The sequence below is a fragment of the Ailuropoda melanoleuca genome, chromosome 15, assembly GCF_002007445.2.
Source record: "Ailuropoda melanoleuca isolate Jingjing chromosome 15, ASM200744v2, whole genome shotgun sequence".
In the NCBI taxonomy this organism is placed as follows: domain Eukaryota; kingdom Metazoa; phylum Chordata; class Mammalia; order Carnivora; family Ursidae; genus Ailuropoda; species Ailuropoda melanoleuca.
The window spans coordinates 90988582-91005894 of NC_048232.1; the positions used below are offsets into that span (position 1 = coordinate 90988582).

The following is a 17313-nucleotide window of genomic DNA, read 5'->3' on the forward strand; positions in this document are numbered from 1 at the left end:
CCCCCCGCTGGTGCACGCACACACACTCTCTCTCAAAATCTTTAAAAAGAGTTTTATTGAGATATAATTTACATAATATATAGTTCACCCACTTGAGGTATACAATTCAGTATTTTAATATATTCACAGAGTTATGCAGCCATTGTCACAATCTGCCTTAAGCTTGTAGAAATAGAATAATCAAGAATTTTTCTTTGGGGAAGATTCTCCTCTGTGTAGCTTCTTTCTCAAGCATGATCTCACCATGTTAGCCTGTCCAGGCTTCATCGCTCCCTCTCCCCATTCCTGGCTTGCTGGTCTTTTAGAAGGGATACTAGTGGGGTTCAAGATTTCTCTGTGAAATGTTGTTTTCATTTTTAAAAAAGTTTTTTTAAAAAAACTTTAATCACCATCACCTATTTCACCCATCCCCCCACCCATCTCCCCTCTGGTGACCATCAGTTCTGTATAGTCACAAGTCTGGTTCTTGGTTTGTCTCTCTCTCCTTCCCCCCCCCTTTGCTCATCTGTTTTGTTTCTTAAATTCCACATATGGGTGAAATCACATGGTATTTGTCTTTCTCTGACTTATTTCACTTAGCATAATATCCTCTATTTCCATCCATGTCACTGCAAATGGCAAGATTTTGTTCCTTTTGATGGCTGAGTAATAGTCCATTGTGTATATATATCCCCTCTTTTTTATTCATTCATCTGTCGATGGACACGTGGGCTGCTTCCGTAATTTGGCTCTTGTAAATGACGCTGCTATAAAGATAGGGAATACGTATATCCTTTGAATTGGTGTTTTTGTATTTTGGGGGTAAATACCCAGTAGTGCGATTACTGGATCATAGGGTAGCTCTATTTTTAACTTTTTGAGGCCCCTCCATACTGTTCTCCAGAGTGGCTGCACCAGCTTGCATTCCCACCGACAGTGTAAGAGGAGGGCTCCCCTTTCTCCACATCCTTGCCAACACTTGTTGTTTCCTGACTTGTTAATTTTAGCCGTTCTGACTGGTGTGACATCGTATCTCACTGTGGTTTAGATTCGCGTTTCCCTGATCATGAGTGACGTTGAGCTCTTTTCATGTGTCTATTGGTCACCTGGATGTCTTCTTGGGAGAAATGTCTGTTCAGGTCTTCTGCCCATTTTTTAATAGAATTTTTTGTTCTTTGAGTGTTAAGTTGTATGAATTGTTTTATATATTTTGGATACTAACCCTTTATCAGATATGTCATTTGAAATATCTTCTTCCATTCAGTAGATTGCCTTTTAATTTCATTGATTGTTTCCTTCCCTGTGCAGAAGCTTTTTATTTTGATGAAGTCCCAGTAGTTTATTTTTGCTCGTTTCCCTTGCCTCAGGGGACATAGCTAGAAAGACGTTGCTATGGCTGATGTTGGAGACATTACTGCCTGTGCTCTCTTCTAAGATTTTTATGGTGTCAGGCCTCACATTTAGGTCTTTCATCCATTTTGAGTTTATTTTTGTGTATGGTGTAAGAATGTGGTCCAGATTCATTCTTCCGCATGTTGCTGTCCAGTTTTCCCAACACCATCTGTTGAGTAGACTGCTTGTTTCTCATTGGATATTCACCCCTTTGTCGAAGATTAACTGACCATATAATTGTGGGTGTATTTCTGGTTTTTTTTATCCTATTCCCTTGATCTGTGCTTCTGTTTTTATGCCTGGACCTGTTTTAATTACTATCACTTTGTAATATAACTTGAAGTCTGGAATCGTGATGCCTTCAGTTTTGTTTTTCCTTTTCAGGATTGCTTTGGCTCTTCAATGTCTTTTGTGTCTCCATACAAATTTTAGGATTGTTTGTTCTAGCTCTGTGAAAAATGCTGTTGGTATTTTGAGAGGGATTGCATTACATGTGTAGACTGCTTTGGATAGTACAGATGTTTTAACAATATTTGTTCTTCCAATCATGAGCAGGGAATGTGTTTTCATTTCTTGGCATCATCTTGAGTTTCTTTCATTAGTGTTTTATAGTTTTCAGAATGCAGGTATCTTACCTGTTTGGTTAAGTGTTTTGTCGTCTTTGGTGCAGTTGTAAATGGGACTGTTCTCTTCACTTCATTTTCTGCAGCTTCATTATTAGTGTATAGGAAGGCAGCAGATTTCTGTACGTCGATTTTACTAAATTCATTTATCAGTTCTCGTAATTTTTTGGTGGATCCTTTAGGATTTTCTGTATATAATATCATGTCATCTGCATATGGTGAGTTTTACTTTTTCCTTACCAATTTGGATGCTTTTTATTTCTGTATGTTGTCTAATTGCTGTGGCTAGGACTTCCGGTACTATGTCGAATAAAAGTGGGAAGAGTGGACATCCTTGTCTTTTTGGGAAATTAGAGCTTTTTAAGGAAAATTATTGTATGAAAGTCTTGTAGATATTTCCCCCAAGATTATGTTTTGACTTTGTTTCTTAAAGTTTTGTTTTATGTAGTTAAATGTGTCTATCATTTCCATGTGGCTTTTGGCCTCTAAGAATCCTTAGAGAGGGTTATTCCACTTCTTAGACATATGCACTCAGGTTTTCCTCTGAAAATTGCTTATTGACATTTAAATATTTATTCTGCCTGGAATTTATTTGCTATACAGACTGAAAGAGGGAACCAGACATTTCTTTCTCAGTAGCTGACCAGTCATCCCACTTTTTTCCTTCTGATCAGGAATGTCCCTTTATCCTACACCAGAACCCCATGTGAATGGGGCCCCGTTGGTCCTGATGCCTATGTGCAGGGCCTTGTGGCACTGTCTCATCCATGGGTGGTAGGCAGATTTCCCTCCTCAATGTGATGGAATTCTCCCATCCCAGATGAACATTAGAGTCATTCTGCTTCACCTACTCAGCTCAGAATCGCTTTGGACAGCGCTGAGTTTGTGGATCCATTTAGGCTAAGTGACATGTGGATCATATATGGACTTCTCCAGCTACAGTGTATTCAATTATTTAAGCCCTCGTTTATGTTCTTTTTACAGCTCAATAGCTTTATTTAGGTTCTGCAAATTTCTTGTTTATGTCTAAGAATTTTAATGTTTATATTCCATTATCAATATAATTTTGCTTTATATGTTTATTAATTGTTTTAAGATTTATTTATTTGAGAGAGTGAGAGCAGGAGCAGGAGGGTCAGAGGGAGAGGGAGAGAGGGAATCTCAAGCAGGCTCCATGCCCAATGTGGCGCCCAATGCAGGGCTTAAACCCAGGACCCAGAGATCAGACCTGAGCCGAAACCAAGAGTCGAACGCTCAACTTACTGCACCACCCAGATGCCCCCTGTATTTTTAAATTAATGTTTTTCTTCCTATGTAGGAAAGCTACTGGGTTTTGTTATGTAATTTGGTGGCTGGCAAACTTACTGAGCTCAGCTGCTTTTTGAAAATGGTTGAGATGAGTACCTCGGTTAAAGTTAAGCGTCTGACTCTTGATTTTGGGTCAGGTCATCATCTCAGGGTTGTGGGATTGGCACTGCGTTGAGCTCCTTGCTGGATGTGGAGCCTGCTTGAGATTGTCTTTCTCTCTCTTCCATTCCCACCCCTTGCCCCATGCACACTCATGTGCTCGCTCTCTCAAAAAAAAAAAAAAATGGTTTGTGGCACCTGCATGGCTCAGTTGGTTGAGCCTCTGACTCTTGGTTTTGGCTCAGGTCATGATCTCAGGGTCATGGGATCAAGCCCTGCATTGGGCTCCGTGCTCAGCAGGGAGTCTGCTTCACATTCTCCCTCCCTCTTCCTCCTACTCACTTTCTCTCTCTCTCTTTCTCTCTCTCTCTCAAATAAATAAACAAATAAAATCTTTTTAAAAAATGGTTGAGATGTACTTTATTACTATTCTAGTTCATACATGGCATCTTAATACTAAATACTATCTTTTTAAGTCTTAAAAATAGTACGTTTAAATATCAAATTTTAGAGTTGCATCATTCGGTGTGACAGCACTAATCATGTGTGGCTATTTAAATTTAAATGTATTAGAAGTAAATAAAACAGGGCTGCCTGGATGGCGCAGCGGTTGAGCGTCTGCCTTCGGCTCAGGGCGTGATCCTGGCGTTATGGGATCGAGCCCCACATCAGGCTCCTCTGCTGTGAGCCTGCTTCTTCCTCTCCCACTCCCCCTGCTTGTGTTCCCTCTCTCGCTGGCTGTCTCTGTCTCTGTCGAATAAATAATTAAAATCTTTAAAAAAAAAAGTAGTAAATAAAACATAAAATTCCTCAACTTCACTAACCGTATTTCAAGTGCTAAATGCAGCTGGTGGCTCCCAAATTGGGCAGCACAAACGGGAAATGTCTCTGTCGTTGCACAGAGTTCTAGGAGGTTGCTCTGGCTTCCAGCGCTGCATCTACTCCAGCTGTGCTTGCTTTCTTCAGGCCCAGTGCTTCTCTTGGTTTCTGTTCTTAGCTCTTCAGTAGATCCCTGAATCACTTGAGCAATGTGCTTACACCTTGGTTTGACCAACATGAGGTGGTATTTACTGATTTCATGAAAGATGTGGAATTTCCTTGCTTATTTTTTATGTAGCTTTACTGTGGTGAAATATACATAACATAAAATTTACCGTTTTAACCATTTTTAGGTGTACAATCCAGTGACAAGTACATTCACATTGTTGTGCACTCATTACCATATTTTCACAGCTTTACATCATCACTAAAACAATAATTCACTGTTCAACTTTCTGTCTCTATGAATTTGACTGTTCTAGGTATCTCGTACCCATGGAATCATGCAATATTTGTCCTTTTGTGTTTGCACTATTGGGCTTAGCGTAATATTTTCAAGGTTTATCCATGTAACCTGTATCAGAATTTTATTCCTTTTTCTGGCTGATGAATATTCCGTTGTATGTATAGACTACACTTTGTACACTCATCTGTTGATGGATACTTGGGATGTTTCAACCTTTCAGTTATTGTGAATACTGCTTTGAACAAGTGTCTTTGAGTCCTTGTTTTCTTTTGGGTATATACCTTGGAGTGGAATTACAGAGGTCGTATGGTCATTCTATGTTTAGCTCTTTGAGGAACCAGCAAACTTTTCCATAGCAGCTGCACCATTTTTTTTTTAAAGATTTTATTTATTTATTTGACAGAGAGACACCCAGCAAAAGAGGGAACACAAGCAGGGGGAGTGGGAGAGGAAGAAGCAGGCTCCCCGCAGAGCAGGGAGCCCGATGCGGGGCTCTATCCCAGGACCCTGGGATCACACCCTGAGCTGAAGACAGACGCTTAACGACTGAGCCACCCAGGCGCCCCGTAGCTGCACCATTTTATATTCCCTCCAGCAACGCACAGGGATTCCAGTTTTTCTGCATCTTCGCCAACACAAGTTACTTTCGTTTTTTTGATAGTAGCCATCCTAGTGCATACAAAGTGGTATCTTACTATGGCTTTGATTTACCTTTCCTTAATAATCAGTGATGTTGAATATCTTTTCGTGTGCTTATTGGTCATTTATATATCTTCTTTGGAGAAATGTCTAAGTTCTTTGCCCATATTTTAATTGTCTTGTTTATTTTCTTCTTGACTTACAGAAATTCTTTATACATTCTGGATATTAATCTTTTACCAGGGAGGGTTTACAAACATTTCTCCACCTGTGGGTTATCTTTTCAGTTTCTTTTGCTAGTATACTTTGATACAGATGTAAATTTTGTGAGGTACAATTTATCCTTTTTTTAAGTTGTCTGTGCTCTTGCTATCACAATGGAAAAGTCATCGATTAATCAAAGATCGTGAAGATTTTTCACCTATACTTGCTTCTAAAAGCTTTATAGTTCTAGCTCTTACATTTAAGTCTTTGATCCATTTTGTGTTAATTTTTTAATATGGTGCTGGGTAAGTTGCCTTCATTCATTTGCATGTTGATATCCAGTTTTCCCAGCACCATTTTTTGAGAGAACTGCACAATGGGGAAAACCTTCTCCCCAGTCTCGGCACCCTTGTTGAAAATCACTTAACCTGGGGCTCCTGGATGGCACAGCAGTTAAGCGTCTGCCTTCGGCTCAGGGCGTGATCCCGGCGTTGTGGGATCGAGCCCCACATCAGGCTCCTCTGCTATGAGCCTGCTTCTTCCTCTCCCACTTCCTCTGCTTGTGTTCCTCTCTCGCTGGCTGTCTCTATCTCTGTCAAATAAATAAATAAAATCTTTAAAAAAAAAAGAAAATCACTTGACCTTACTCTATGGTCTGTGTTTGTCTCTATGGCACTACCACACTCTTGATTACTGTAGCTTAGTAGCACGTTTTGAAATCCTCTAACTTTGTTCTTCCTTTTCAAGATTGTTTTGGCTGTTCAGGGTCCCTTGAGAGTCCGGGTGAATTTTAGGATGGGGTTTTTCTATTTCTATTGAAAATGTCATTGGGATTTTGAGAGGGATTACATTGAATCTGTAAATCACATTGGATAGTATTGATAGATTAATGTTAGGTCTTCTGGTCCATGAATGTTTTTTGTCTTTCCATTTATTTGTGTCTTTTTTTTTTAACTTCTTTCAGCCACATTTTGTAGTTTTTAGTGTATGTATTTCATCTCTTTGGTTAACTTTATTCCTAAGTGTTTTATTCTTTTTGATGGTATTGTAAATGGAATTATTTTCTGAATTTCTGTTTTTGGATCGTTCATTGTGAGTGCACACAGATGTGACCGATCTACGTATGTTGCTTTGTAAGCTACAAGTTTGCTGAATTTATCAGCAGTAACAGATTTTTTTTATGGGATATTTAGCAGTTTCTACATATAAGATCATGCCATCGCAAACAAATAGTTTTACTTTTTCCTTTCTAGTTTGGATGCCTTATATTTCTTTTTCTTGCCCAGTTGCTCTGGCTGGGGCCTCAATACTTTTTTGAGCAAAAGTAGCAAAATCTTTGCCTGATTCCTTATCCTAAAGGAAAAGCTTTTGATCTTTACATCATTGAGTGTGATGTTAGCTGTGGGTATTTCATACAGGGGATTTATCACTTTGAGGAAGTCTCCTTCAATTCCTGGTTGGAGTGTTCTCTCATGAAAGGGTGGTGTTTTGTCAAATGCCTTCTCTACATCAGCTGAGGTTTTCATGTGTTTTCGTCCTTTGTTCTTCTAATGTGTGGTGTGTTGTATTGATTTTCGTATGTTGAACCAGCTTTGCATTCTGGATAAACTGGCCTTGATTGTGGTGTGTAACCCTATTAATACACTGTCCTATTTGGTTTCCTAGTATTTTGTTGAGGATTTTTAATATCTGTATTCATGAGAGATAGTGGTCTGTAGTTTGCTTCTCTTGTAGTCCTCCTCTTATGGTTTGAATAGTGGTTTGTTTTGCAGGTGGAGGCTGTCTCTGATAAGTGGGAAGATGACAGCAAAAACCATGGCAGGGGGCTCTCCAACTCCAGCCCCCGAGTGCTGATTGGCTGTGTGACTTCGCTGATGGAGGGTGCTGGCTACATCAGTCAGACCACATATTTCTCTCTGGAGAGTGTTTGCGAAGGTACGTTAGATGGATTTCTGTTCATGTTTGAGATGAGGTTTTGTGTGTTTTTTTTAAATTTTGTGAATTAGCTCTGAGATGGTTACACATGTGGAAAGGGTCAAACTGAGCATGCTTTGTTTTGGGGAGGGCTTCAGACTAGAACGCCTCACCAGGCGTCGGCTCCGAGCATCACAGATGATGTAGACTGCTGTGGTTTGTCCATGTCATTCATTGAATGGAGTCACCAGTTTCTGGGTAATTGTTCTTTTCACGTAAGTGTTGTTACTAATCTAAGTCAACACTGTCACAGATGTACAAGGCAACTGCCGTTTCACAGTACTTCAGATGTTTTAAAATAGGACTTGGGGATAACTTTGTCCTTCCCGCAAATGTATATCCATTTTTAATTGCATTTGGTTTAGCTGATCTAAAATTTTGTTTTTATGCCTAAATGAATAATTTGTTAATGCCATTCTTGAGTTTAACTCAACAACCATTTATCGTGTACATGCTGTCTACAGTGATGGGTAGGAAGTTAGGCAGTAGGAGACCAAGATGAGTAAGACACTAGACCTTCCTCCCAAAGAGGAACAGGCCTGTACGTGCCTCAGAATCAGACAGGATTGGAAAAGCTGCGCGGGGGAGGTGCTTCTTGAGCTGGATTCCAGCTGCTCACCCTGGCAGCCACATGTTGAGAGAGGAGGAACCGGAATTCTCTCCCGCCTTGGCTGCCAGGGAGCCCAGTGCAGCAGGGCGATTAGCTCAACCCACCTGGCTGCTTGCTGTTCTACTTTTCTTAGATGTAAAGGCCAGGACTCTGACCTTGTTTGCCAACCCTGGAAGTTTCCAGAATGAAATTGGTAGGTGGCTGGGATTTTAAAATCTCTGTTCTGTCAGAAAACTCTCAATTCTGGAAGAACTGATCCTGCAATTGCTCAGCTCCAAAGGGAATCCCTAGGGCCCTGTAACTATGCTGACAGGAAGCCACTTCCAGACGGTTCATGCTGCAGATGTTGCTGGAAGGTGCAGAAGTAGCTGACCATGAGGACGGGCACCTGAAGCACAGGTGGGGGGATTTCCCAGCACGGCCTCAAGTCTTCTTGAGCTCAGAGAATCCAAATAGCTGATGACCTGACATCATAGCAAAAAGAGCATTCTTGAAATAGAAAACACGATGTGAAAAAAGATAATGGGAGTCCAAAACAAAGGTCACAGACCTTTTCTGAAAAAGGCCAGATAGGAAAGCTTGTGGGCCACGTGGTCTCTTGCAGCTCCTTACCTCTGGGCTGGTGGTAACGTGAATACAGCCATAGGCAGCACCTAAGCAGAAAGGTACAGCTGTGTTCCTGTCAAACTGCGTTTACAAAAACAGGTGGCAGGATACCATCGCACGTCTCTGATCTGAAGGTGAGACGAGGAAGAATTGGGCTAGATGTTTCATTTACTTAAGGGAGAGTCAGAATATGCTGCTGCTTTCTGGGCATTCATTCAGCAAATATTGGAAGGCCTTACTCCTGGCCTGGCGCTGTGCGTAGTATGTGCTCTAATGGGAGGGAGAACAGACAGTACGGGGGTTCTGCTCTGCAGGAACCGTGCAAGTGTGGTAGGGCGAGAGGTGGGCCAGCGTGGGATTCTTCTAGGGCTGGGAAGGCCCAGCCTCCTTGCGTGCAGAGCAGACCAAGCTCTCTGCAAGGAGGGTCCAGGTGAGGCACAGGCTGTGTCCTGACCCTTTCAAAGTACCCTAGTGAGTCTGGTTCAGGTGTGCACAGGAGGTGAGCAAGATCTGACTGTTTCAGGAAGGGGTGTCACAAGGGATGAGTGTGAGCCTATGAATATGGAACAGTGTGAAGGTGGGAAGTACGGTCTCGATCACGGAGTCCCCTCAGTCTCGGACTGTAGAGGCAACGGTGGCCATCAGCCCAGTTTTGTGGATGACACTTCAGATCTAGGCCCACAAGTAAGACTCACAGGAATTCTTTTTTTTTTTTTTTAAGGTTTTTTTTGTTTGTTGTTGTGGGGGTTTTTTGTTTTTCCAGTAAACTCTACCCCCAGCCCCCAGCATGGGGCTTAAAGTCACACTCCCAAGATGGAGAGTCACATGCTCTACCCACTGAGCCAGTCAGGTGCCCTCCTCCCTACTCATGGGAATTCTTAACATCAGGAGCAGAGCCCAAGCTGTTTTACACGTGAATATCCAGTGAGTCCTTAACCCTTTTGGCCACGGCTGCTAAAGTGGAATTGGGCATTCAGCTTAAAGCAGGCTTTCTTGGTGCTCTGCCCTGTGACATTTGAGGCTGGTCATTCTGTTGTGGTGACTGCCCTGTGAATTGGGGGATGTATTTAACAGCATCCCTGACCTCTACCCACTAGATGCCAGTTACTGCCATCCCAGCCCCCAGTTGTGAGAATCTAGAGTGGATGCGGCTTGGGAGACAGAATGGCCCTGAATAGGAATCACTGGCCTAAGAGCTGGGCCTAGAGTCCAAGTGTGTGACGGACCTGTTTCTTTCTTCTTTCTTTCCAAAGTAGGCAGTGGATAGCCCTATAGCATCTGCATAGCCACATGACCAGTGTGGCCCGAGCTCCCAGCCTGGGTCAAGTCAGGTTCTTTCTTTCTTGTCAAATTAAACTGGTTTATGGACCCACTTGTAAGATAACGAGCAAGTGGCATGGATCCTTCCTGAGACTTCCACCAGGCCCCAGAACCAGTGCCACACGCAGGACAGGGTGCTGTGCCGTGGGTCGGGGTGCACTTTAGTGACCAGCAGGCCGCTTTAGGCACTGCTCTTCATCTGCCTGCATCCCTGAGGTCCTCAGATTTTCTTTCTGAAAACCTCTACCCCGCAGCTGGCCCCCTCCCTCCAGGGTCAAAGCCCAGCTCTCCGACACCCTCTCCTGTGGCTGGAGTTCTTCACCCTTTGGAACCAGACAGTCTCTGATGCCTTTCTGCATCCGCCCCACTCTGCCCCCAGGCCTGCCCAGTATGGACCCCTAGCCTTGTCCTCTAGCTTCTGGTTGGGATTGGTCTAAGGAGAGCACCCACCAATTGGCAGACGAGAGGGGAGAGAGGTTAGGATCACACCCCCACCTCGTGTTCTGACACTGACTGTCTCCTCTCCCACGGCCAGAGCTGTAGCCAGGGTGACCATGTACGTTAGTGTCCAGACTGGTGCACACTGGGTAGTGGGAAGGGGTGTGAAAATGAATTAAATCATTTTTTAAATGCTTGTATTTCGATGAACAGATTGATTTTACTATATGGGTGGACCTTTAAAGTAGTGTTATTCAGAAACTGTTTGTAAAACGATTTTTTTTTTTTTAAGAAAAAGAATACTTGGGCCTGTTAAAACAACTTAACATTATTCAGCCATTATATTCTTGACATATATTTTAATTTTTAGCATTTCTAACCCCATGTCACTAGTATTCTAAAAACATACATTGGGGCGCATGGGTGGCTCAGTTGATTAAGCGTCCAACTCTTGATTTCAGCTCAGGTCATGATCCCAGGGTTGTGAGATCCGGCTCTTCTTAGCTGGGCTCTATGCTCAGCAGGGAGTCTGGTTGACATTTTCTCTCACCCTTTCTCTCTGCCCCCACCCCTCGCCATGCACACACATTCTTTTTTTTTTCTCTCACTCTCTCTCAAACCAGTAAATCAATAAAATCTTAGTATTAAAAAAATAAAAAATTAATAAAATTAAAAACATAGTTTTTTTAGTATCTTAATTTCATTTTTTTATACAGTGGCCTGGAATCTTCTTCAAAGCTGCATTTTATGGTTGAGGAATTTGAAACTGAAACCTTTGATTGGCTCTCCCTGTAGGCTATAACATTTCTAATTGAGGAAATACTACTAAGCTCAGAGCAAATTCTACTGAATTCTTAAGTCCTGTATTTTTCTATTGAGACATGTAACTATGTCAGCCCAAATGTTTTTACAGGTACTATGTTTTTGTCTCTCTGAGCGCAAAGGCGATCAAATGCTGTCGTGAACTAAAGCTTGTCAAATACGTTGTCTCTGTGATTTTTTTGAAGTTACGTCAAATGTGGAGGCTGTAAATTTACATGTCTTGTCCATTTCAGTCATTCCATTGCAGAATATCCGCTTACCCAAATAAACGTCAAGGGCTCTGTTGGAAGACTTGGCGCAAGCTGGGGTAGCGTGGGGTCCAGTCGTGCGACTCAGCTCTAAGCTGCGTGCGCTGTGCAGGCTCCCGGGGCCCCGGGGCTTCGTTTCCTCTGTTGCTTTGCTGGAGAGCACTGTCACAGTCTTCCTGTTTACCAGCTCTGTTTTCAATAACTGCAATTTATTTTATTTTTTAAAGATTTTCTTTCTTCATTTGAGAGAGAGCACGCACATGTGAGAGAGAGTACAAGCAGGGGGAGCAGCAGAGGGAGAGTTAGAAGCAGGCTCCCCTCTGAGCAGGGAGCCCGATGCGGGGCTCGATCCCAGAACCCTGGGATCACGACTGAGCGACCCAGGTGCCCCTGATTCCATGATTCTGATGGGGAAAAAAAATCAAACTATTGTTTGAATTGGCTTCACTGTTTTTCTCTGTGAAGAGAGTTTATACAACTAACACATTGCTTCATTTTTCACGTGTATCTGAAGAGGTTTGGAATAAAAAATTAACAGAATTATGTTGAACAATTATTTGATAAATAAAGTCATGGATTATAAGTCGACATACAAATGTGTCCTAGACCCTGTTAAATTGTGATTCTGGGCCCGTCCTCTTAAAATGCCACCTTTACCTGGAAGTGGATGCTCCAGCAGGTTTGTCTTTTCTGGTTTCACACCATTTCTGGTACCACTGTGGCCCTTACGCTGATCAGGAGCTGTCAGGAGATGTTTGGGCTCTTAGGGGTTTATCACCAGCTTTCTTGAGAAACAAACTCGGTTTTAAATTATGCACTTTTTGCTTATTTTTATTTTTTTAGAGTGCTTATGTGCGGTGGGGAGGGGCAGAGGGAAAGGGAGAGAGAATCCCAAGTAGACTCCCCACTGAGTGTGGAGCCTGACACAGGGCTCAGTCCCACGGCCCTGAGATCATGACCTGAGCCTAAATCAAGAGTCAGACACTTAGCTGACTGAGCCACAGGTTGTAGCTTGATACCACGCGCCATAGCAAACCCATTCAGACCGCTTCCTATGTTACGTCAGGACAGTGAAGCCACTGCACGTCCCTGAACCTGCAGTTACCCAGCATTCCCACCCGCTGTGCCGGTGGTGTCCCAGTGGCACCTGGCATCCTGCGGGCAGCAGCACAGCTGCCTGGCACGTCCAGGGTCTGGCGGGGCACTGAGTGCTTCCTGCCTGAGCTGGCATAGACATCCCGGCTCTCAGGTCTGAGTACACTGCTCTTTGTCACCAAGTACCCTGTGTGCACCTGGCAGGGAGGGGCACTCACACTGTTTCTGGAGAGAGTTGACAGAGAGGAGTGCCCATGTTAGAGAAACTGCCCACCACACTGGAGCCGCACTCCCTAGAGGCTGGAGCATAAGAGATTTGCTGTTGAGCTTACTTTGTGCAGTTAATAATAATACTTATGAAAAACATGGGGAATATTTGAAACCAGATGGGATCCTGGAACTGTACAAACCAGGTGTATGACCATGCTGGCCACAGTCCTCTCTGGGCTCCCTGCCTTTGCCCTCATAGGCAGGAGAGGGTAAGGCAGTGGAAAGGTGGGTCCGTAACATTTTCTGCTCCATTCAACTGGGGAAACCCAGAAGAGAGCTAAGATTGGAAACTGGGTTTCTTAGTAGTACAAGTGGTTTCGGTGTATCATAACTTCAGAATGAATTGTACACTTTGGTATAACCAACATTACCAAGTAAGCACCATGGTTTCCCCGCTTGGAGGTTTCGAGCCCTGCAAGGGAGATTGGGTGGAGGCGGAGTACTGGATCCGGCCGGGCACGTGGAACAGCGAGGCCATCTCAGTGAAGCCGCTGAGGTACAAGCGCATGGACAGGGTAGGTGCTGGCCCTCTCTTGTCCTTGGCTTCCTGTCTTCACAGCCCAGGTTTCTCCTGGGTGCATTGGGAAGTCAAGCTGTTTCCTTGCTGAGAATGCTGGTTTCTTTAAGGAGATAATTGGAGATCGCCTGGCATGCTCTTAAGATGAAATTCTATGTTCTGTAGTTTACCCAGAACATGAAAACGTTCTAATTGCTGGGAACAGGGGGGTGGGTGAAGGATCGGAGCTCGCCTCTAAAGGCTGGCACGCTCTGGCGTTGGAGCCTGGAGATTTCATAGGGTGGAGGTGGAAGTGTGTGCTGGGCTGGGGCAGAGACAGGGAAAGTGAGCACCGGCCACCTGGCATGCTCTTACTCCACGACCTCAGCCCTGGCTCCGAGGTCCTTACACGTTCCTGACATCTTCAGGGCTTTGCTTCTCCAAGACCAGGGTCACTGCTCCCCCCAAAGGGTGGACTTTGTCTGCAGTGGGTCCCAGGTGAGGTGTGGCCAAACAGCTCACCAGTGTGTGTTTCTGCTTCTGGAGGCCCGCCTGCATTGGGCTGGTTTGGAGAGGCAGGCCCCTGGTTCGGCACACGCTTACACAGTCGTCAATTACTGTGTTTGCAGGTCTGCATTTCTAGCCTCTGCGGGAGAAACGGGGTGTTAGATGACAGCATCTTTTTTACCTTGGACTCCCTGAAACTTGCAGAAGGGTACGTGCCCCGAAGACATGATGTGGTCAGTGCCGTGGTGGTGGAGAGCAGCCAGTCGTGCTACGTCTGGAGAGCCCTATGCATGACCCCAGTGGAAAGACGGTAATGAGGAAACAGCCTTCTTCTCTGGGAAGGGAGAGGCCCAATCGAAGTGTAGTTTAAGAGTTGCTTTCATAAGCTCAAACAATAGCCTGTCCAAATTCTGAGCTGGGCTGTTAAAGGGAAAGTATCTTCTGGAAGGTTTTCAGGAGTCTTTGTGGTTGATTAAAGTTCAAGTGAATGATTCCTTCTTAATCTTACTTCAGCAATTTTCACATTTTGGTAGGTTTTTGTAGCTTTTGTTGTTCTTTCACATGTTGGTATGTTTTAGAACATGTTGGACGTAGTAGGTTCTTAATTTTTTTTTTAAGATTTACTCATTTGTTTGGGGAGGGGTGGGGGCAGAGGGAGAGTCCCAAGCGACTCCACACAGCGCATGGAGCTTTTTTTTTTTTTCTAAGTTTTATTTATTTATTTGATGGAGAGAGGGGCAGTGAAAGAGGGAACCAAGCAGGAGGAGTGGGAGAGGGAGAAGCAGGCTCCCTGCTGAGCAGGGAGCCCCATGTGGGGCTCGATCCTAGGACCTTGGGATCATTACCTGAGCCAAAGGCAGACACTAAACAACTGAGCCACCCAGGCGCCCCAGAGCATGGAACTTCAATGCAAGGCTCAGTCTCAGGAACCCTGAGATCAGGACCTGAGCCAAGACTCAAGAGTCAGATGTTTAACGGACTGAACCATAAAGGCACCCCTTAGAATTACTGAATCTCTGGTATCCGTGTTCTTCACTCTGTGCCCCAGCAACCTCCCACCTTGTCCATACATGTTTATAAAACACTGCAGGGCCCTCCCTGAGCTTTCAGTGTAAATGGCAACCCTTCCCTGCCTCCTGCACCCTTCCTTTGCCTGCATTTTCTCCTTAGCACTTACCTCCAGTGAGCTTACTATACGTTTTCCTTAGTTATTCTCTGTGTCATCGGATCTCCTAGAATGCAGGTTTTATGCAGGAAGGAGCTTGTGTCCTGTTTCCTGCTATGCATTGAGCACCTGCCTTGATGTCTTTCTTTATGCACCTTGGGGCGTGCATGTGGGTCTTGTCAGGACCAGCACAGTGGGGAGTGCCACTGATTTACAGACAATGAGACTCAAGAGGATGGACCGCCTGGCTCAAGGCTGTGGAGGTGTGTGGGGTGGAGAGCCATGCCCCTGTCCTGTCCAGCAGACGCTGTCATCTACTCAGCACCCAGTTGCCCTGCCCGACAGGACCCTGCTTTGCTGTTGGAGAATGACTCTGGCCCATCTATGGGTCAGTGAAGCCAGATACTCTGTCCTTACCTCTTGTCACCACGCACGAAAGCCTGGCAGGCACAGGAGGTCTGGGGTTAGCTCTATCTGGTAGACTCAGTGGTGTGAGCATAAGACATGCCAGGAACTCTGCCCATTGTCAGTGCTGCAGGAGTCGTGTGGCTCCTCCCTGTGTCTGAATCGGGCTCCTGGGTGACCCACTGGTTCTGTCATCTTCCTGGTAGTGAGCAGCCAGAAGCCCTGGGGCAGAAGCTGCGAGGCCCCTTCCCACATTAGGCATCACAGTCACCCGGAACCACATGCCGTTTCAGGAACACCTATGCCATGAGAACATGTGCTTCCTTGACTCTTCATTTAAGGCCAGAAGTGCTTGAAAATGACAGTGCAGTTACCTGGGTTCCTGACCGCCATGGGCATAGGAGGACGGCACCCAGTCCTGCCCCTCACTGACCATCAGAAAGTAGTTGCCATCTCAGGCCTCAGGGCCAAGGGTATTCATTGGAATAACTTACCTTTTGTCTCCAATTCTAGATCCTTATTGTCCAGTCTGTTGTGGTTTTTTATAAGCACTTTTTAAAATTTTTTCAATTTGTTACATTTTCAAGAGGAGTGGTGCCTCAGAACAGGTGTGGACTACCATCTACTGAATGCGTGGGGGCATGACCAATGGGCTCCCTGGCTGTGGGTGGTCAGTTTCTGGGGAGCCTCCTCAGGTGGCCCCTGGGCTGATGGAGGTCTGGTCGGGGCTAGTTCTCCTTGGAGAGGGGTCACTCTGATCCCAGGCACGTTGCATGAAGCTTCTCCCTTGACTGCCTCCAGTAGTCATCTTCACAGGCAGGGACGTTTTCCCACCTTCATCACTGGACACTGGCTGTGAGCCAGCCCCAAATCCTGTGACTTCAGAATCCCCTTGTAATCTAGTCAGAGTGGGGGTTAGAGGGTGAGTGCTGGATGAAGGGAATGTGCTGCGTCCCAGGGAATTCCCAGCCTGTGAGCAATCCGCTCCTGTTCCCTGAATTTATAATGGAAATGAATGTCCTGCCCTTCAGCAGAAGCCCATTTCCTGCCCTCCGTGTGCCAAGTCCTGTTCTAGCCCCAGGAGCACTGCCTTGGACAAAGAAGAGCCATGTTTCTGCCCTGAGAGAGCTTATGTGCTATCCCCCCACTCAGGCTTCCTGACCCCCTGAGGGGAGGCTGCTGTGGTGGCATGGGGCAGTGGGGCTCTGTCTGCATGGGCTCCCTCCACGAGCTGGAGCATTAGCCCTATGTGTGCGCTCCACTCAGACCCACTGGCTTGGTGCCTAATTGAATGTCGGAAAAAGCACCAATTACTGAGTGCAAAGCAGAGCTTCTGCTCTCCGCCTGATGCAGCGTCTCCTGCCATCTTACCCATCCCCATTCTCTGGGTGGCTTGAGCCAGAAACCTTCCAGTCATTCCTGACTGCCTTCTTTGCTCATACTTCTCAGTCCTCCATTAGCAGATGTTGGCTGTCTACAAGAATTGAGTCTCTGCTTCCATGGCCCCCCGGGTCGGGCGAGGGCAGAGGCAAGACTGTGTAGTCTGTGGGAGGCACAAGGGAGGAGGAGTTGGCCGCTGTTGTCAGCACATGTGGACTGTTGATGAGAAGAAATAGGAAGGGTCGAGGGTGACGTGGCGGGGAGAGGTGTGTGGACAGGAGGAGTTTAGGGGGCAGGAGCTGGCTGAGGAGGGGGCCCTGGTGTGGTTGAGAATGTCGCTGAGTTTGTGGCCAGGGCCCCATTTTCTGAATGGAGCTGCGGGCTGGGTGGGGAGGGGAGCGACGCCAGATTCCCCCTCCAGATGAGCACTGTGGGCGCGCAGTGAGAA

The 17313-nt window shown here is 45.4% G+C and overlaps 1 protein-coding gene across 1 annotated transcript in view; it reads left to right on the plus strand.

The window, feature by feature from the left end:
* Positions 1-17313, plus strand: part of MOV10L1 (Mov10 like RISC complex RNA helicase 1) — a 70772-nt gene that overhangs the window by 4696 nt on the left and 48763 nt on the right. The window contains exons 5-7 of the mRNA XM_034643699.1: positions 7302-7464; positions 13315-13427; positions 14038-14225. Coding sequence (XP_034499590.1) covers positions 7302-7464; positions 13315-13427; positions 14038-14225 — 464 coding nt within the window. The remainder of the gene's footprint in view (positions 1-7301; positions 7465-13314; positions 13428-14037; positions 14226-17313) is intronic.